Source organism: Chiroxiphia lanceolata, chromosome 30 (genome assembly GCF_009829145.1).
Source record: "Chiroxiphia lanceolata isolate bChiLan1 chromosome 30, bChiLan1.pri, whole genome shotgun sequence".
NCBI lineage: Eukaryota > Metazoa > Chordata > Aves > Passeriformes > Pipridae > Chiroxiphia > Chiroxiphia lanceolata.
Window position 1 is genome coordinate 482212 of NC_045666.1, and position 16881 is coordinate 499092.

The 16881-nt window shown below is 58.5% G+C and overlaps 1 protein-coding gene across 2 annotated transcripts; it reads left to right on the forward strand.

Moving 5' to 3' along the window:
• Nucleotides 1-4223: 4223 nt before the first annotated feature.
• LOC116800033 (keratin, type II cytoskeletal 6A-like) lies at nucleotides 4224-12414 on the forward strand. Of its 2 annotated transcripts, XM_032713561.1 has the most exons (10): nucleotides 4224-4572; nucleotides 4615-4877; nucleotides 5526-5740; nucleotides 8426-8486; nucleotides 9194-9289; nucleotides 9891-10055; nucleotides 10726-10851; nucleotides 11275-11495; nucleotides 11912-11946; nucleotides 12052-12414. In XM_032713561.1, exons 1-10 carry the CDS (start codon nucleotides 4305-4307, stop codon nucleotides 12318-12320), a joined length of 1719 nt encoding a protein of 572 aa, XP_032569452.1. In that variant the 5' UTR covers nucleotides 4224-4304; the 3' UTR covers nucleotides 12321-12414. The 2 variants fall into 2 exon arrangements, with proteins under 2 accessions (XP_032569452.1, XP_032569451.1); XM_032713560.1 differs by having other exon boundaries at nucleotides 4224-4877.
• The last annotated feature ends 4467 nt before the right edge of the window (nucleotides 12415-16881 follow it).

Below are 16881 nucleotides of genomic sequence, written 5' to 3' on the forward strand. Positions count from 1 at the left end.
GGATGAGGACAAGAAAGAGAAGGAGGAGGAGGAGGAAAAGGAGGAGGAGGAGGAGAAGGAGAAGGAGAAGGAGAAGGAGAAGGAGAAGGAGAAGGAGAAGGAGAAGGAGAAGGAGAAGGAGAAGGAGAAGGAGAAGGAGAAGGAGAAGGAGAAGGAGAAGGAGAAGGAGAAGGAGAAGGAGAAGGAGAAGGAGAAGGAGAAGGAGAAGGAGAAGGAGAAGGAGAAGGAGAAGGAGAAGGAGGAGATCTTTCTGTGAATTGAGGAGATCCCCTCTCCAGACTAACCAGGCCCAGATCCCACAGTCCCTCCTCTTCAGGAAGATGCTCCAGAACCTTCCTCATCTTTGTGGGCCTCTTCTGAACCCTCTCCAGTTGTTCCTTATGCTTGAACTGTGGAGACCAGAGTTGAACACAACACACCGGGGCCAAGGAAAGGGGCAGGATCCCCTCCCTGACCTGCTGGTCACGTTCTTCCCAAATGGAATCCCACGATCCCACTGCCCTCCTGGGCACACAGCTGGCTCATGGTCAACTTGTCACCCTCCAAGCCCCCTTGTCTGCCCAGAGGAGGTTTCAGACAGACCAAAAAAATGTCAGGGAGGGTTAAGAATGGACTCTGAGTGCCCTGATTTCTGTGTGAATCGCCCAGGACAGGTGTGAGGATTTAAGGCAGCTCAGGATACCCAACCCTGACCAACCTGGAGAGGGTTGGACGTCCTAATTCCAGCCCCTGCTGCGATAAAAAGCCAGCCAGATTCCCCAGTGGGGCTCTCAGGCAGCTGAGCTGCTGCGAACGCTCAGTCCCTCCTCCCTTGGCTCTGCTCCCTGCCCGGCAGCGCCCTCACCCCCCCCGGTGCCCCCTCCACGGCAAATTCCACCTCTCCACAGGGAACTGTCCCACCTGGGGGGGCCCAGCACGTCCCACCCGCAGCCCCGAGCACCTTCACTTGGCGTGAGCGGCACAAAGCAGGCGAGGAGACGCCGTGGGATGAGAGATCCCGCAGGAATTCCCGTGGTTTGGTGCCGGAGCCACCCCCCGCTTTGCTCTCCCGACCCCTCTGGGACATCCCCCCTAATTCCGTGCTCTGCAGCACGAGGCTTTCCCGGGAGAGCCGGGGAGGTGACCACGGCCTTCCTCGCCCGGGGATCCTTTCTCCTGCTTTAATTAAACCCTTCCCAGGCCCCGCTCGGCCTCCCGGGGGTGGCTTTGCCCGGAGAGCTCTGGGCAGCCCGAGGCAGGTCCCTGCCCGGCCCCCATCCAGGGATCCCGGCGGGATGTGCCGATCCACGGCCACGGGGGAGCAAATCCCCAGAGTTCTGCCGCGCTTGGAACCGGATTGATTCATTTCCAGCATCAGTATTTTTATTTTTAACGGCGTCATCGAGGGGGAAACGGCGGCTCGCCGGTTTCGGATGGAGCTTTTTCCCCCGCGGAGCCGCTTTTCCAGCAGCCGGGATGTTCCCACATCCCCACTGCCGGGGCGAGAGCACCCCCTTGCTACCGGCCCCGTCTCCCTTTTCCAGCGGGACGGGCCCATCCCGGGATGGGCTCCGATGGGCGCCGCGGGGCCGCTGAGTCACCGCTGGCGATCGCGGGCAGCGCTCGGGGAGCCGGGATTTGGGAGCGTTCGCCGATCGCGGCGGGGCAAAACCCGACAGAACCCGACCAAACCCAGCCCAACCCAGCCCCCGCCGCTCAGGTCCTTTCAAGTTCCCAGACTGGAAAAAAAAACACAGCGGGGGTTGGAAACGCATCAACACAAACAAGCTCCGAGACGCAGCCGATCCCCTTGAGCTGCTCCTTTCTGGAGCGCTCATTGCTCACGTCGGTGAATTCGGGAGGGGTTTTTTTTTATTGCTCACGTTGGTAAATTTGGGAGGGTTTTTGTTGTTTTTTTTTTTATTGCTCACGTTGGTAGATTTGGGAGGGTTTTTGGTTTTTTTTTTTTATTGCTCACGTCGGTGAATTCGGGAAGGTTTTTTTTTTTATCGCTCACGTTAGTAAATTTGGGAGGGTTTTTTTTTTTTTGTATTGCTCACGTTGGTGAATTCGGGAGATATTTTTATTTTTGTTGCTCACGTTGGTGAATTTGGGAGGGTTTCTTTTTTACTGCTCACATTGGTGAATTTGGGAGGGTTTCTTTTTTATTGCTCACACTGGTGAATTTTGGAGATTTTTATTTTTATTGCTCACATTGCTGAATTTGGGAGGGTTTCTTTTTTATTGCTCACGTTGTTGAATTCGGGAGGTTTGTTTTTTTTTTTGTTGCTCACGTCGGTGAATTTGGGAGATTTTTGTTGCCCGTGCAGATGAATTTGAGGATTAGTTTTTGGTTTGGGGGCTCAGGGTTTCATCCCTCAGCCCTGTTTTGTCACCCGGCCAAGGTGGGAAGAATCCGGTTCACTGGAACATTTTGGGAGGTGTTTCGGGTGGGAGCGAGGGGGAATCTTCCTTGTGTCCCATATCCAGCTGTTCACGGATCCAGGAGAAGGATCCCCAGCTCTCACCCCATCCCAAAGCACGACCCAGACTCACTGGGGGGGTTCAAGCTCCTCCACGAGGGTTCACCCCAGGCCAAGATCAAGAGGCAAAAGCTGTTTTAGAAACATTTTCCAGCGCTGACGTGGGAACTGTTGGATAAATACTGAGGGGGGGGGCGGAAAAAAGTGATAAAAATCCCACTTCAGAGGGAGTTTTGAACCCTGCTCCTGACAGGGAGAACCTACAGAGCAACAGTCCTTCCAAGCAGCTTTTTACTGGTTGTTTTATGAGTCTCGTGGTGTTGTTTAATCTAATTTGAAGCGATTCTGGAAAAGGGATTCGCCTGCTGCCTTTCAAAGTCGTGTTAACTAATTCACCAGTTTCCCCTGCAACAAGGGGTGAGGATTTCTTGGGAAGGTCCCAGAAAATAGTGCCAGGAGGCAGCTTCCACTCAGCTCATCTCTTCAAACCTGCGACCGTTTAGATCCCTTAAAAAATAGAATCTGATTTTGCCATTTGATTTCCCTCCCCCGCCCAAAAATAAAAAAAAAATCAAACCATCTACTCTGACCATCCAAACCACCTTCACACCCAACTTCCCAAGCCAGCAAAGGGGAGACCCACGTCCAGCCCCGGAGCTGGAAACCTTGGAAAAGCCCCGATTTCTGCTGCTTATGAAACGTGTCCAACCCCAAAACCCCACTTGCAAAATCTTCGGGGAACTAATCCCTCGGTCTCCCCTGCAAAGGAGGGAGATGATTTCTTGGAAAGATCCCAGAAAATACTGCCAGGAGGCAACTTCCACTCAGCTCATCCCCTCCAGCCCGTGATCGTTTGGATGCAAAAAAATAATAAAAAAAATCAAATCTGATTTTTCCATTTGATTCCCCCCCCCCCAAAAAAAAAAAAAAATCAAAATATCTGCTCTGCTCATCCAAACCACCTTCACACCCAACTTCCCAAACCAGCAAAGGGGAGACCCACATCCAGCCCTGAAGCTGGAAACCTTGGAAAAGCCCCGATTTCTGCTGCTTATGAAACGTGTCCAACCCCAAAACCCAACTTGCAAAATCTTCGGTGAACTAATCCCTCGGTCTCCCCTGCAAAGGAGGGGAGATGATTTCTTGGAAAGATCCCAGAAAATACTGCCAGGAGGCAACTCCCACTCAGCTCATCCCCTCCAGCCCGTGATCGCTCGGATCCAAAAAAACCCCAAAAAATCAAATCTGATTTTTCCATTTGATTTTCCCAAACCAAATCAAACCATCTGCTCTGACCATCCAAACCACCTTCACACCCAACTTCCCAAACCAACAAATGGGAGACCCACGTCCAGCCCCGGAGCTGGAAACCTTGGAAAAGCCCCGATTTCTGCCGCTTACGAAACGTGTCCAACCCCAAAACCCCACTTGCAAAACCTTCGGGGCGAGGGATCTTGCTCAAGCGAGCGAGCCCTTGAGGGGAAGCGGCTCCCAGGGTCCCGGGAATCGTGTTGGATCCTGCCCCCGGTCCCATTCAATTCTAATTCCATGACTCAGAGGCGCTGGGGGGGTGGGGAGCTCCCTCTGCCCGTTACTTCCCTGCCTGCAAACAATGCATTTTTCAGCGCCTCCCGCAGCCGAGGTGTGTTGGACAAGGCAAGTCGCTGCAAGGCACATCAAGTCCCGAATCCCCGTGCCAAGTTTTCCAAGCAGATAAAAGAGGAGGCTCCCGAGCTCTCCCATCACAGGGGTTTCTGCCTCCCTCGCCCTCTGCTCTTTTCCTGCCGCGCAGCTTCGGTTCTCCGGCCCTTTTTTTCCCTGCTCTTTGCGTCCGCAGCCACCATGAGCCGGATCTCTTTCCGATCATCCACCGGAGGGGGCATGAGGGGCTTCAGCTCGGGCTCTGCCATCGTGGGAGGCGGTGGCGGGGGCACCAGGAGCAGCTTCAGCTCCGTCTCCGTCTCCAGAGTCGGGGGAGGAAGAGCCGGAGGCGGAGGAGGCTTCGGAGCCGGCGGCGGCTTCGGCAGCAGGAGCCTCTACAACATGGGTGGAAGCAAAAGGATCTCCATCGGGGGTCTCCGGAGCGGAGCCGGTGGCGGATTCGGCTTCGGCGGCGGCGCCGGCTTCGGGCTGGGCTATGGCGGCGGTGGAGCCGCTTTCGGCTTGGGAGGAGCCGGTGCCGGTGGTGGTTACGGGCTGGGAAGCGGATTTGGGCTGGGAGGTCCCGGATTCGGCGGCCGAGGCGGCCCCGGGTTCCCCGTGTGCCCCCCCGGCGGCATCCACGAGGTGACGGTGAACCAGAGCCTGCTGGCCCCCCTGAAGCTCGACATCGACCCCGAGATCCAGAAGGTGCGGACGCAGGAGCGGGAGCAGATCAAGACCCTCAACAACAAATTCGCCTCCTTCATCGACAAGGTGAGAGCTCGCTGCTGCCCGGCGGGACCGGCCGGTTTTCGGCCGCCTCGGGAAAAAAACTTCAGGAAGAAACTTCCCTTGGATCCGGGGACTTGCCTGGACGGATCCCGGCCGGCAAACGGCGGGGCTTGGCTGGAAACTAAAGACCCGTTTGATGTTTCCTCTCGGCGAGGATGAGCTTCTCAGCACCTTCCTTTCATTGGCACAGTAATTCCCCCTTCTCCCCGTAAAAACACGTCCCCGGGGGTTGGATGGATCTTCTCCTGGTTGTAAAATTCCAGCAATGGAATAACACCAGCAATGGGATAACACCAGTAAGGTGGGCTGAGCATCCGGTGAGGGGAGAAACACCTAAAATCACAAATACGGGTGTTTGGCCTGATCTAAACTCCGCAAAAGTTCCCTCTAAACATCTCCAGGTGCTTCTGGTACTTCTGAGAATCCAAAATAAGGATGTTCCCAATAATTTTGGCCAGATTGTCCCCGTGTCCCTTGACCTTCCAACGCCATCAGAGGTGTTGACGATCCCCCCTTTTCCGGGGGGGGGACGATCCCCCTCGACCGGCTGTCGAGGTTGGGGGGGGTGTTTTGGTGCCTTGGGTTTCAACAACACGTCCCTGTGACGCTTTGGTTTTTGTCCCTCGCCAGGTTCGCTTTTTGGAGCAGCAGAACAAGGTGCTGGAGACCAAGTGGAGCCTCCTCCAGGAGCAGGGGCACACGGTCACCAGGAAGTCCCTGGAGCCCCTGTTCGAAGCCTACATCGGCAACCTGCGGAGGCAGCTCGACAGCCTGATGGGCGAGCGGGGCCGCCTGGACTCCGAGCTCAGGAACATGCAGGACATGGTGGAGGACTTCAAGAACAAGTAAGGGATCGTGTTGGGCAGCAGGAACAACCCCGGGCAGGAAAGGACGGGCGGGCGGTTCCCTCCCTCCCGCCCGTTTCACACCTCGGCTTCGCGCCGGGTTTTCCTCTTCCCTGGGCTCAGGCTTAATAAACCCAAGCCCTAGTCAGGCAGATTTGTTAAGTGCTTAGCACAGAATTCGTGGGAAACTGGGTCTGACCCCTGGAGTGTCCCAAAATAACACTCCTGGGCACAGAGAAATGAGTGAATCCGGAGGATAACGGGCAGGCACGGAGGGAGTGGAACGCAGCCACGAACTTCCAGCTCCCAAATGCCCCCATTCCTCGTTTTGTGAAGGAAATTCTGTCTTTTCCAGAGGGTCCAGCGAGCTGGGAGTGCTCAGCCTCGCTCAGCTCCCACCACCTGAGAGGTGTTCAGCTCTTGGACTTAAAAATATCCCTGGGGAGGAAATTCAGCCCCTCCTGGGACAGAGCGGCCAGAGGGGGGGGTTCCACAGGGGACGAGTTTCAGGACACAGCAATTGGCACCTGAAAGGGATTTGGGGTGGGTTTTTAGGCAGGGCCATTGGTTTTTGGGTGGGTTTTTAGGCAGGGCCATTGGTTTTTGGGTGGGTTTTTAGGTAGGGCCATTGTTTTTTGAGTGGGTTTTTAGGCAGGGCTGTTGGTTTGGGGTGGATTTTTAGGCAGGGCTGTTGGTTTGGGGTGGATTTTTAGGCAGGGCCGTCAGTTTTTGGGTGGGTTTTTAGGCAGGGCTGTTGGTTTTGAGTGGGTTTTTAGGCAGGGCTGTTGGTTTTGGGTGGGTTTTTAGGCAGGGCTGTTGGGTTTGGGTGGGTTTTTAGGCAGGGCTGTTGGGTTTGGGTGGGTTTTTAGGCAGGGCTGTTGGTTTTGGGTGGGTTTTTAGGCAGGGCTGTTGGGTTTGGGTGGGTTTTTAGGCAGGGCTGTTGGGTTTGGGTGGGTTTTTAGGCAGGGCTGTTGGTTTTGGGTGGGTTTTTAGGCAGGGCTGTTGGGTTTGGGTGGGTTTTTAGGCAGGGCTGTAGTTTCTGGGTAGGTTTTTAGGCAGGGCTGTTGGTTTTTAGTTGGTTGCAGCCTGGTGAGAACAATCTCTCCCTTATTGAACCAGTCTGAGAGTCGCCCCAGAGGGCTGAAATTTGTTAATATTGGGTAATTAAGGCTGGGAAGAGCCAGATTTTTGGGAGGGGGGAGGGGGAGACGGCGCTTTCATCTGACAGGAGGGACTGAGGCAGCTCCTGCTGCGGGTTTGGGGGTGTTTCAGGCCTCGAAACGTGTTTTAGGCTTCCAGAAATACTGATCAGCCCCCAAAAATGATTAATTCCATAGTCTGGATTTCAGAGCTGCCACCTGGGAAGGAGAGAAGAGGGAAAAGATTGGATTTCAGGTCTAGGTTGGTTCCCACATTTCAGAGGTGCCACCTGGGAAGGAGAGAAGAGGGAACAGGTTGGATTTCAAGTCTAGAAACAGATTGGATTTCAGGTCTAGGTTGGTTCCCAGGTTTCAGAGGTGCCATCTGGGAAGGAGAGAAGAGGGAACAGATTGGATTTCAAGTCTAGGGTTCATTCCCAAGTTTCAGAGCTACCATCTGGGAAGGAGAGAAGAGGGAACACATTTGATTTCAAGCCTAGTGTTGGTTCCCACATTTCAGAGGTACCACCTGGGAAAGAGAGAAGAGGGAACAGATTGGATTTCAGGTCTAGGGTTCATTCCCAAGTTTCAGAGCTGCCACCTGGGAAGGAGAGAAGAGGGAACAGGTTGGATCTCAGCTCTAGGGTTGGTTCCCAAGTTTCAGAGCTGCCACCTGGGAAAGAGAGAAGAGGGAACACATTTGATTTCAAGCCTAGGGTTGGTTCCCAGGTTTCAGAGCTGCCACCTGGGAAGGAGAGGGAACAGGTTGGGTTTCAGCTCAAGGGTTTGGTTCCCACATGTCTGAGCTGCCACCTGGGAAGGAGAACACATTTTATTTCAAGTCTGGAGTTACCCAAGTCCAGAGTTCCCCTTCCACAGGCTCCTCCCCGTGCCTGCTCCGAGCTCCCACCGCAGGGAACCCTCACCAGTACTGGTTTGGGGACTGGCACGAACCTGCCCCTGAAATCCAGGCCTTTGCCTGGAGAGCCCTCGCGTTCTGTCTGCTCTCCAGCCCAGCCCTGCCCTGGTTATCTGATGAGAGGACGTTGCTCAGAGCCACGAAAAGCTCGGCAGAACCCCGGGATGATCCTCCTCTTGCCCAACCCGCCGTTTCATGTTTAATTAAACGCTGCGGCGGCTGATTCAGAGCCATCAGCGTTATTACAATATCAAATAGCAAATGGCTCCCTCATTATGCCTTCGTGGGCTTTGTTGAAAGCCCTTCTTTTGCATAACTTTGCTCGGGGCAGAGGTCACCCGGGAGAGCTGCTCCCGCTTCCTGCCCGACCGGGCTCCACATCCGTGTGTGAGCTCGGCTTTATGGGCGGCCACTGCAAGGGGCTCATTTAAGCCGGGCCTACTCACAGGCTGCAGGTTCAAAGGCAGCAATATTCGCCCCGAGTCGGCTCGGGATGAGCGGGTGGGAGGGTGGAAGCCGGGTGGGAGGATGGAACCCGGCCGGGAGCCACAACTGAGGCTCTGGGAGCGGGGCGGGTCCAGCTCCCCCTTCCCACCACGAGCCTCCCCCTCCCTTTCATCCTGGCAGATATGAAGATGAGATCAACCGGCGCACGGGGGCCGAGAACGAGTTCGTGGTGCTCAAGAAGGTGAGGGAGCCGGGAATTGTGGGAATCAAAAGGGAATTGTGGGAATCAAAAGGGAATTGGGGGAATCAAAAGGGAATTGTGGGAATCAAAAGGGAATTGACTCACCCAGAGAAGCTGGGGGGGGTTGGGGTCCTCCAGCCGACCCTTCTCCCCTTGCTGTCCCTCCAGCCCTCGTCCCCAGTTCCTCTCCAGCTCTCCTGGAGCCCCTTCAGGCTCTGGAAGGGGCTCCAAGGTCTCCCTGGAACCTTCCCTTCTCCAGGGGAACACACTAATCCCATCCCATCCCACTCCCACTGGCTTGGAGGAGGATCCAGGGAGACCTTGGAGAAGGGGCTCCAGGAGAGCTGGAGAGGGACAAGGGATGGAGGGACAGACACAGAGAATGGTTTCCCAGTGCCAGAGGGCAGGGAGAGATGGGAGATTGGGAAGGAATTCCTGGCTGGGAGGGTGGGGAGGCCCTGGGATGGATTTTCCAGAGAAGCTGTGGCTGCCCCTGGATCCCTGGAAGTGTCCAAGGCCAGGCTGGATCCCCCTGGGACAGTGGGATAGGGGTTGGAACGAGATGCTCTTTACAGTCTCTTCCAACCCAAACCATCCCATGATTCCATGATTCCATGAATAACAGACCTGGAAGCGGGGTCCCTGCTGTCCTTGCTCCCCTCTGGCTCCTGGTTTTCACCAGAAATCCCTGGATTTCCTTCCCTTAGGACGTGGACGGCGCCTACATGAACAAGGTGGAGCTGCAGGGCAAGGCAGACTCGCTGGCAGAGGAGATCAACTTCCTGCGGGCTCTCTACGAGGCGGTGAGCACCCAAAATTCCCTTGGGAAGTGTCCTCATGGCTCCTTCCCTATGGATCATCCCATCCCAGAGCTCTGGGACCCAAAATTCCCCTGGGAAGTGTCCTCACAGCTCCTTCCCTATGGATCCCCCTCATCCCAGAGCTCTGGGACCCAAAATTCCCCTGGGGAGCGTCCTCATGGCTCCTTCCCTATGGATCCCCCTCATCCCAGAGCTCTGGGACCCAACCTTTCCCTGGGGAGCATCCTCATGGCTCCTTCCCTATGGATCCCCCTCATCCCAGGGCTCTGGGACCCAACCTTTCCCTGGGGAGCATCCCCATGGCTCCTTCCCTATGGATCATCCCATCCCAGGGCTCTGGGACCCAACCTTTCCCTGGGGAGCACCCTCACGGCTCCTTCCCTATGGATCATCCCATCCCAGAGCTCTGGGAGCTGTGCCTGGGGCTGTCCAGCACCAAGGGAGGGTGGTCCCAGCCTTTTTGGAAGTGACAGAGCGGGAATAAGGTGGAAAATGCCGACAAAACGCGAGGGAAGAGCTCGGGGAGAGTTCCCAAACCACCTCCACCCCTGACCATTAACGCCGGGTCTCTCCCTGTGGGCAGGAGCTGTCCCAGATGCAGCAGCAGGTGTCGGACACCTCGGTGGTGCTTTCCATGGACAACAACCGGAGCCTGGACCTCAACAGCATCATCGCCGAGGTGAAGGCGCAGTACGAGGACATCGCCAACCGCAGCCGCGCCGAGGCCGAGGCCTGGTACCAGAACAAGGTGGGTCCTGGGGGCATGGGCTGATTCCTGGGAACACAGCCTGATTCCTGGGAGCACAGCCTGATTCCTGGGAGCACAGGCTGATTCCCGGGAGCACAGCCTGATTCCCAGGAGCACAGCCTGATTCCTGGGAGCACAGCCTGATTCTCAGGAGCACAGGCTGATTCCCAGGAGCACAGCCTGATTTCTGGGAGTACAGCCTGATTTCTGGGAGCACAGCCTGATTTCTGGGAGCACAGCCTGATTCCTGGGAGCACGGCCTGATTCCCAGGAACACAGGCTGATTTCCAGGAGCACAGCCTGATTCCTGGGAGCACGGCCTGATTCCTGGGAGCACAGCCTGATTCCCAGGAGCACAGCCTGATTCCTGGGAGCACAGCCTGATTCCCGGGATCCAGGGGGTGTCAGGGATGAGATGAGTCAATGCCCTGACCTCGGGCTCGCTGGTGGCTCTGACCTGACACCCTTTCACTCCCGGGCTGCTGCGTGGGCTCTGTGCAATCACACCCAGCATCGACAGCCGAGGGCAAACGCTGCCCTTCCATGGGCAGCTTTCCCAAGGGAATGTTGTCCCCCAGCCCTTTCCCCACATCCAGACCTGCTCCTGGCCCCCTCTGCTCCCCTGAGCCCTCCCCCAGGGTGTAACCAGTGCTCTCCTTCCCCGTCCCAGTACGAGGAGCTGCAGGTCTCGGCCGGGCGCCACGGGGACGACCTGAGGAACACCAAGATCGAGATCTCGGAGATCAACAGGATGGTGCAGAGGCTGCGCAACGAGATCGACAGCGTGAAGAAGCAGGTGGGACAGGGGGGGTCCTGCAGGGGAGTCCTACAGGGTGGCCCTACACGGGGGTCCTGCAGGGGGGTCCCACAGGGTGGCCCTACACGGGGGTCCTGCAGGGTGCAGGGTGGGTGGGAGCTGGTGGAGGTCGGGCACGGTGGGAAGAGCCAGATCCCACCAGGAGCTGGACCAGGCTCCCCAGGGCAGTGATCCCAAACCTGGCAGAGCTCCAGGAGTGTTTGGACAGCGCTCTCAGGCGCGGGGTGTGGCTTTTGGGGTGTCCCATGCGGGGCTAAGAGTTGGACTCGATGGTCCTTGTGATCCTCCTGTGGTTCTCTGGGCTCTCAGTGCCACCCTGGTGTCTGCACCCCCCCAGCAACCCTCGGGACAGAGGTTTGGGGCATCCCAATCCAACCAGGTCCCCGCTCTCCTCCCTCCCAGTGTGCCAACCTCCAAGCTGCCATCGCCGAGGCCGAGGAGCGCGGGGAGCTGGCCCTCAAGGACGCCAAGGCCAAGCTGAGCGAGCTGGAGGACGCCCTGCAGAAGGCCAAGCAGGACCTGGCCCGGCAGCTCCGCGAGTACCAGGAGCTCATGAACGTCAAGCTGGCCCTGGACATCGAGATCGCGACCTACAGGAAGCTGCTGGAAGGGGAGGAGAGCAGGTGGGGACACGGGGACCTGTCCTGTGCCGCTGCTCCTCAGGGCAGGGACCCTCTCCCTGCGCTCAGAGAGCTCCTCCCGAGGGGCCGGAGCTCCGGGGCAGAGAGGGACGCTGAAATCATGTAGGAAAAGCTTCGTTCCCCCACCTCCTGGCGCTGCTCAAAAAGCGCGTTGTCACCTCCCGGCTCTGCTCAAAACGAGCGTTGTCACCTCCTGGCGCTGCTCAAAACGAGCATTGTCACCTCCCGGCTCTGCTCAAAACGAGCATTGTCACCTCCCGGCGCTGCTCAAAACGCGCGTCGTCACCTCCCGCCCGTGGCCCGGCCCTGCCCCAGCCCAGAGACCCCCCGGGAGCCCAAATTCGGTGCTCCCACGGACAGTTTTTGGTATCATTCCTCACTTTGCCCTTTCCCAACAGGCTGGCTGGAGAAGGAGTGGGAGCCGTCAGCGTCTGTAAGTACCTCCCCCCTCTCCCCTCTCCCGACAGACCCCCCCAGTTTGGGGTTTTGGGGGACAGCGGGACCCTAACGCGGGTGTTCGCGGTGTGTCCCCCCGCAGCCGTGGTCAGCAGCTCCAGCGGGATGGGATACGGCGGCGGGAGCTGCCTGGGGATGGGCGGAGGGCTCGGGATGGGCGGCGGCGGCGGCGGCGGATTCTCCGTGAGCGGCGGCGGCTTCGGGGGCGGCAGCGGCGGCGGCTTCGGGGGGCTCAGCTACGGCGGGGGCAGCACCTTCAGCTCCGGCAGCAGCCGAGGCGTGAGCTCCAGCACGGGCGGCAGCGTCAGGATCGTCTCCAAGACCACCACCAGCAAAAAGACCATCAGATAAGGGCGGGGAGCCCCCCGGGGGCGGCGGGAGCGGGTCCCGCCTGCCCCTGCCCTGCGCGTCCAGGGTGTAAATAGCTGCGCTAGACCCTCTCCTTCCTCCGTCCTTCAGCTCCGGGCCCGCGGGGGGGGGGATCCAGGACCCCCCCTCCGGACCCCGGAGCACCTTTGGCCGAAGCACCGGTTTGTGGCGGGTCCCCGGCGGGGCTTTGGGGACCCCCGGGAGCGCCTCTGTCCTCGTTCTCCCTTTGGATTCGCGCGTCCAAAGGGAAGGGGAAGCGCATCCCTGATCGGGGACGAGCTTTCGTTCGTCCTAAACCACGTCTGACCACTTTGTGGAGCCACAGCCCCGGGTCCTCGGCGGCAAAAACACCTCCGAGAGGCTCCCAAAGCCTCTGCCTGCGACTCCGGTTACAACCTCCAAAGGTTTTTGTCTGCAACAAGATTTCCCCCCCCCCCCCCCCAGCCCCTCTGTTCTCTCAGGTCCCCGCGGGAAAGGCTTTGCTTGGTGTGTGTTTGGTTTCTAACTCCCCGTCCCCGGGGCTGCAGCCCCTTCACCTCCAGGCCCAACACACGGGAAGGTCCAATAAAGAGCATTTGTCATTTTTAAAGCCTGCTGGGCTTTGGCTTTTCTTCTCTGCCGGCTCTGGGTGCCTGTGCCCTGTCCCTGCTGCAGGGGGGACACTCTGGGGGCAGATCCTGGGACAGGAACGGCTCCCTGAGGAAATAAAACTCAGCTTTAGGAGCTGGGCTCTGGGACAAGTCGGGGAAGGGGGAAAGGAGGGTGGGATGAGCAACCTGGGCCTGTGGAAGGGGAAAGGAGGGTGGGATGAGTTATATGGGCTGGTGGAAGGGGGAAAGGAGGGTGGGATGAACAACCTGGGCCTGTGGAAGAGGGAAAGGAGGGTGGGATGAGCAACTGGAATGGTGGAAGGGGGAAAGGAGGGTGGGATGAGCAACTGGAATGGTGGAGGGTGGGAAGGAGGATGGGATGAGCAACCAGATCCAGTGGAAGGTGGGAAGGAGGGTGGGATGAGAAGCCTGGAATGGTGGAAGGTGCCCCTTCTCATGGTAAAGGGGTGGAACTGGATGGCCTTCAAGGTCCCTTCCAGGCCAAACCATTCCATGACTCCATGGATGGAGGATTGAGGCACAGGACAGGAAAAGCTGCCTCTGGACTGAGCCAAAAGCCAGATGAGTCCCACTGTGGTGAGACAGGATCATCTCCTTGGGAAAAAAACCTCAATTTTAGGAGCTGGGCTCTGGGACAGGTTGGGGAAGGTGGGAAGGAAGGTGGGATGAGCAGCCTGGAGCAGTGGAAGATGGAAAGGAGGGTGGGATGAGCAACTGGGCTCATGGAAGGGGAAAGGAGGGTGGGATGAGCAACCAGACCCAGTGGAAGATGGAAAGGAGGGTGGGATGAGCAGCCTGGAATGGTGGAAGGGGGAAAGGAGGATGAGACGAGCAGCCTGGAATGGTGGAAGGTGGGAAGGAGGATGGGATGAGCAGCCTGGGCCTGTGGAAGGGGGAAAGGAGGGTTGGATGAGCAACCAGATCCAGTGGAAGATGGAAAGGAGGGTGGGATGAGCAGCCTGGAATGGTGGAAGGTGGGAAGGAGGGTGGGATGAGCAGCCTGGGCTGGTGGAGGGTTCCCCTACGCGTGGCAGGGGGCTGGAATGGGACAGTGTTTAAGGTGTTTTCCAGGCCAAACCATTCCATGATTCCATGGGTGGAGAACTGAGGCACAGGGGAGGAAAAGCTGCCTCGGGACTGAGCCAAAAGCCAGGTTAATCCCCCCGTGGGGGTGACCTGCCCAGCTGCCCTTTCTGCCTGTCCCTGCCGGAGGGAGGGAGCCCAGGGAGATGGGAAAAGGAGGATTCCCCAAGGTTTAGCTGGGATTCATGAGCTGGGGAAGACATTAGTTAGCACAAGGGGTAGTTAATCTCTCCTGGGAGGAGCCCAGCCCTGGAATCAGCAGCACGGGGAGGACACGGAGGGATCAGAGGGATCAGTGTCACAGCAGGGAGGGGACGGAGCACGGGGGCGTGGCTCTGACCAGGAACAGCCCCTGGAGGGGGCACGGGGCAAAGAGCCCCAAACCTGCACACCCAGTGCTGGCACATGGAGCTTTCCCCAAATATCCCATGAAATATCCCGGCTGTTCCTCTGGAAGGGCAGTTTTGGGGCCTCGGTTTCACTTGGAATGGACCCAAAGTCTTCGAGGTGCCCCCGGCACCCGGCCCCCCAATTCCCCCCCCCCCCCCCCCCCCCGGGGGGTTCCATGAGCCCCTTGATGGAGGGTTTCAGCTCCTGAACTGATTCCAGGCTCCTTCCTGGGGCTCTGGGGGTGTCCCCTGGATCTCACTCTCTGCCAAGACCAGGGATGAATCCCTGGGGCAGCAGGGAGGGGGCAGAGGTGGGAACCCGGCCCCAAGGGCAGGAAAACGAGGTGGGAACCCCAAAGGCACCAATAAAAGGTGGGAACTCTAAAAGCAGGAATAAAAGGTGGGAACTCTAAAGGCAGGAATATGAGGTAGGAACTCGGTCCTGAAGGCAGGAACACGAGGTGGGAACTCCAAAGGAAGAACACGAGGTGGGAATCCAGCCCTGGAGGCAGGACCACAAACCAAGGGTGAGGAAAGGGGCCTGGGCAGGAGGGGAGAGACCAGGAAGGACCCACAGCCCTCGGGGTCCCAAAAGGAGCCTGCTTGGTGCCCACCCACCCCTCGATCCCTGCAAACTCCAGCTGGGGGAGAAGGGAGGCATCAGCCGTGCCTGGAAGGGAAAAGCCCCTCGTGGAACGTCCTGGAGAAGCCTCAGGGAAACCCCTCCGAGCTCCTGCCCCGGTGAGACCCCCGCGCCCATCGCCTGGCACCTCCCAGATCCCGCCCTGCGTCTCCCCGATCCCACCCGGTACCTCCCGAATCCACCCAGCACCTCCCAAATCCCACCCGGCACCTCCCAAATCCCACCCGGTATCTCCCGAATCCCACCCGGCACCTCCCAAATCCCACCCGGCATCTCCCGAATCCCACCCGGCACCTCCCGATCCCACCCGGTACCTCCCCGATCCCACCCGGCACCTCCCGAATCCCACCCGGCGTCTCCAGCAGGTGGGGACCCAGAGCAGGGAAAGGCTCGGAGCCCTCACGGCGCAGGATCGCGGGATCAGGGAATGTGCTGAGCTGGAAGGGACCCACCGGCATCACCCAGCCCAGCTCCCGGCGCGGGACACGCCAAGAATCCCTCCCTGTGCTGGGACACCCAGTCCCTTCCTCTTGTCCCCACAGCGCCTCGGGAGTTGTGGGATCTCTCACCGATCCCCTTCCTCTTCAGTGGGATCTCCCACACACCCCTCCCTCCTCAGTGGGATCTCTCACACACCCCTCCCTCCCCACTGGGATCTCTCACTGATCCTCTCCCTCCTCAGTGGGATCTCTCATTGATCCCCTCCCTCCTCAGTAGGATCTCTCACCGATCCCCTCCCTCCTCAGTGGGATCTCTCACATCTCTCCCCATTCCCCTCCCTCCTCAGCGGGATCTCTCATTGATCCCCTCCCTCCTCACTGGGATCTCTCACCTCTCCCCTCCCTCCTCACTGGGATCTCTCACACACCCCTCCCTCCTCACTGGGATCTCTCACTGATCCTCTCCCTCCTCACTGGGATCTCTCACTGATCCTCTCCCTCCTCACTGGGATCTCTCATTGATCCTCTCCCTCCTCACTGGGATCTCTCACACCCCTCACCTCTCCCCTCCCTTCTCAGTGGGGTCTCTCATCTGCCTCAGGAGTTGTAGGGTCTGTCACACATCCCTCCCTCCTCAGTGGGATCTGTCACCTCTCCCCTCCCTCCTCAGTGGGATCTCTCACGTCTCTCACCTCTCCCCTCCCTCCTCATCCTCACAGCTCGGGGGTCCCACCTTCCCGGAGCATCCAGACCCTCTGGTCCCCTCGGATCCCCTCGGATCCCCGTCTCCCAGGGGCATTCCCCCCACCCCACCCCGAGCAGCCCTGGGGGCTTGGAACCTGAATCCCCGTCTCCCAGGGGTGCTCCTGCCCCTGGGGAAGTGCCCCCAGGACCCCAAATGTCCCTTCGGGAGGTGCCTCCTTCCAGCCTGGATTCCCACTCCTGGAAGCTCAGGGTGGGACAAAAAGCTGGAAAAGCTCAGAGATTCAACTTCTCACAGAATGCTGGGGCTGGAACCAGGGGGATCCCCCTTTAATGACAACCCTGTGGGGCCCTTCCAGCTCTGCAGGTTCTGGGATTCCCAGCTCACTGTGCAGATCCCGGTTGTTTTAACGGGGAGAAATTAAACTCCACACATTCCTGGGATGGAAAAGGGGCCCAGGAGCAGCCCTGGGGGTGGGATGGAGCTGAGGGACGGGGGCTGTGCGGGCACAGAGCTGCTCTGAGCCTCACGGGGCTCCTCAGCAGCCCCATTCCCAGGGCTCCGTGTCCCTCATCGGGAGAAAGGAGACGTGCCCTGGGGCCCTGGGAAAGGAGATGTGGCAACATCTGGGAGCACCTTCAGCCTGGTGGATCTGGTTTTCCACGTGCAGCTCG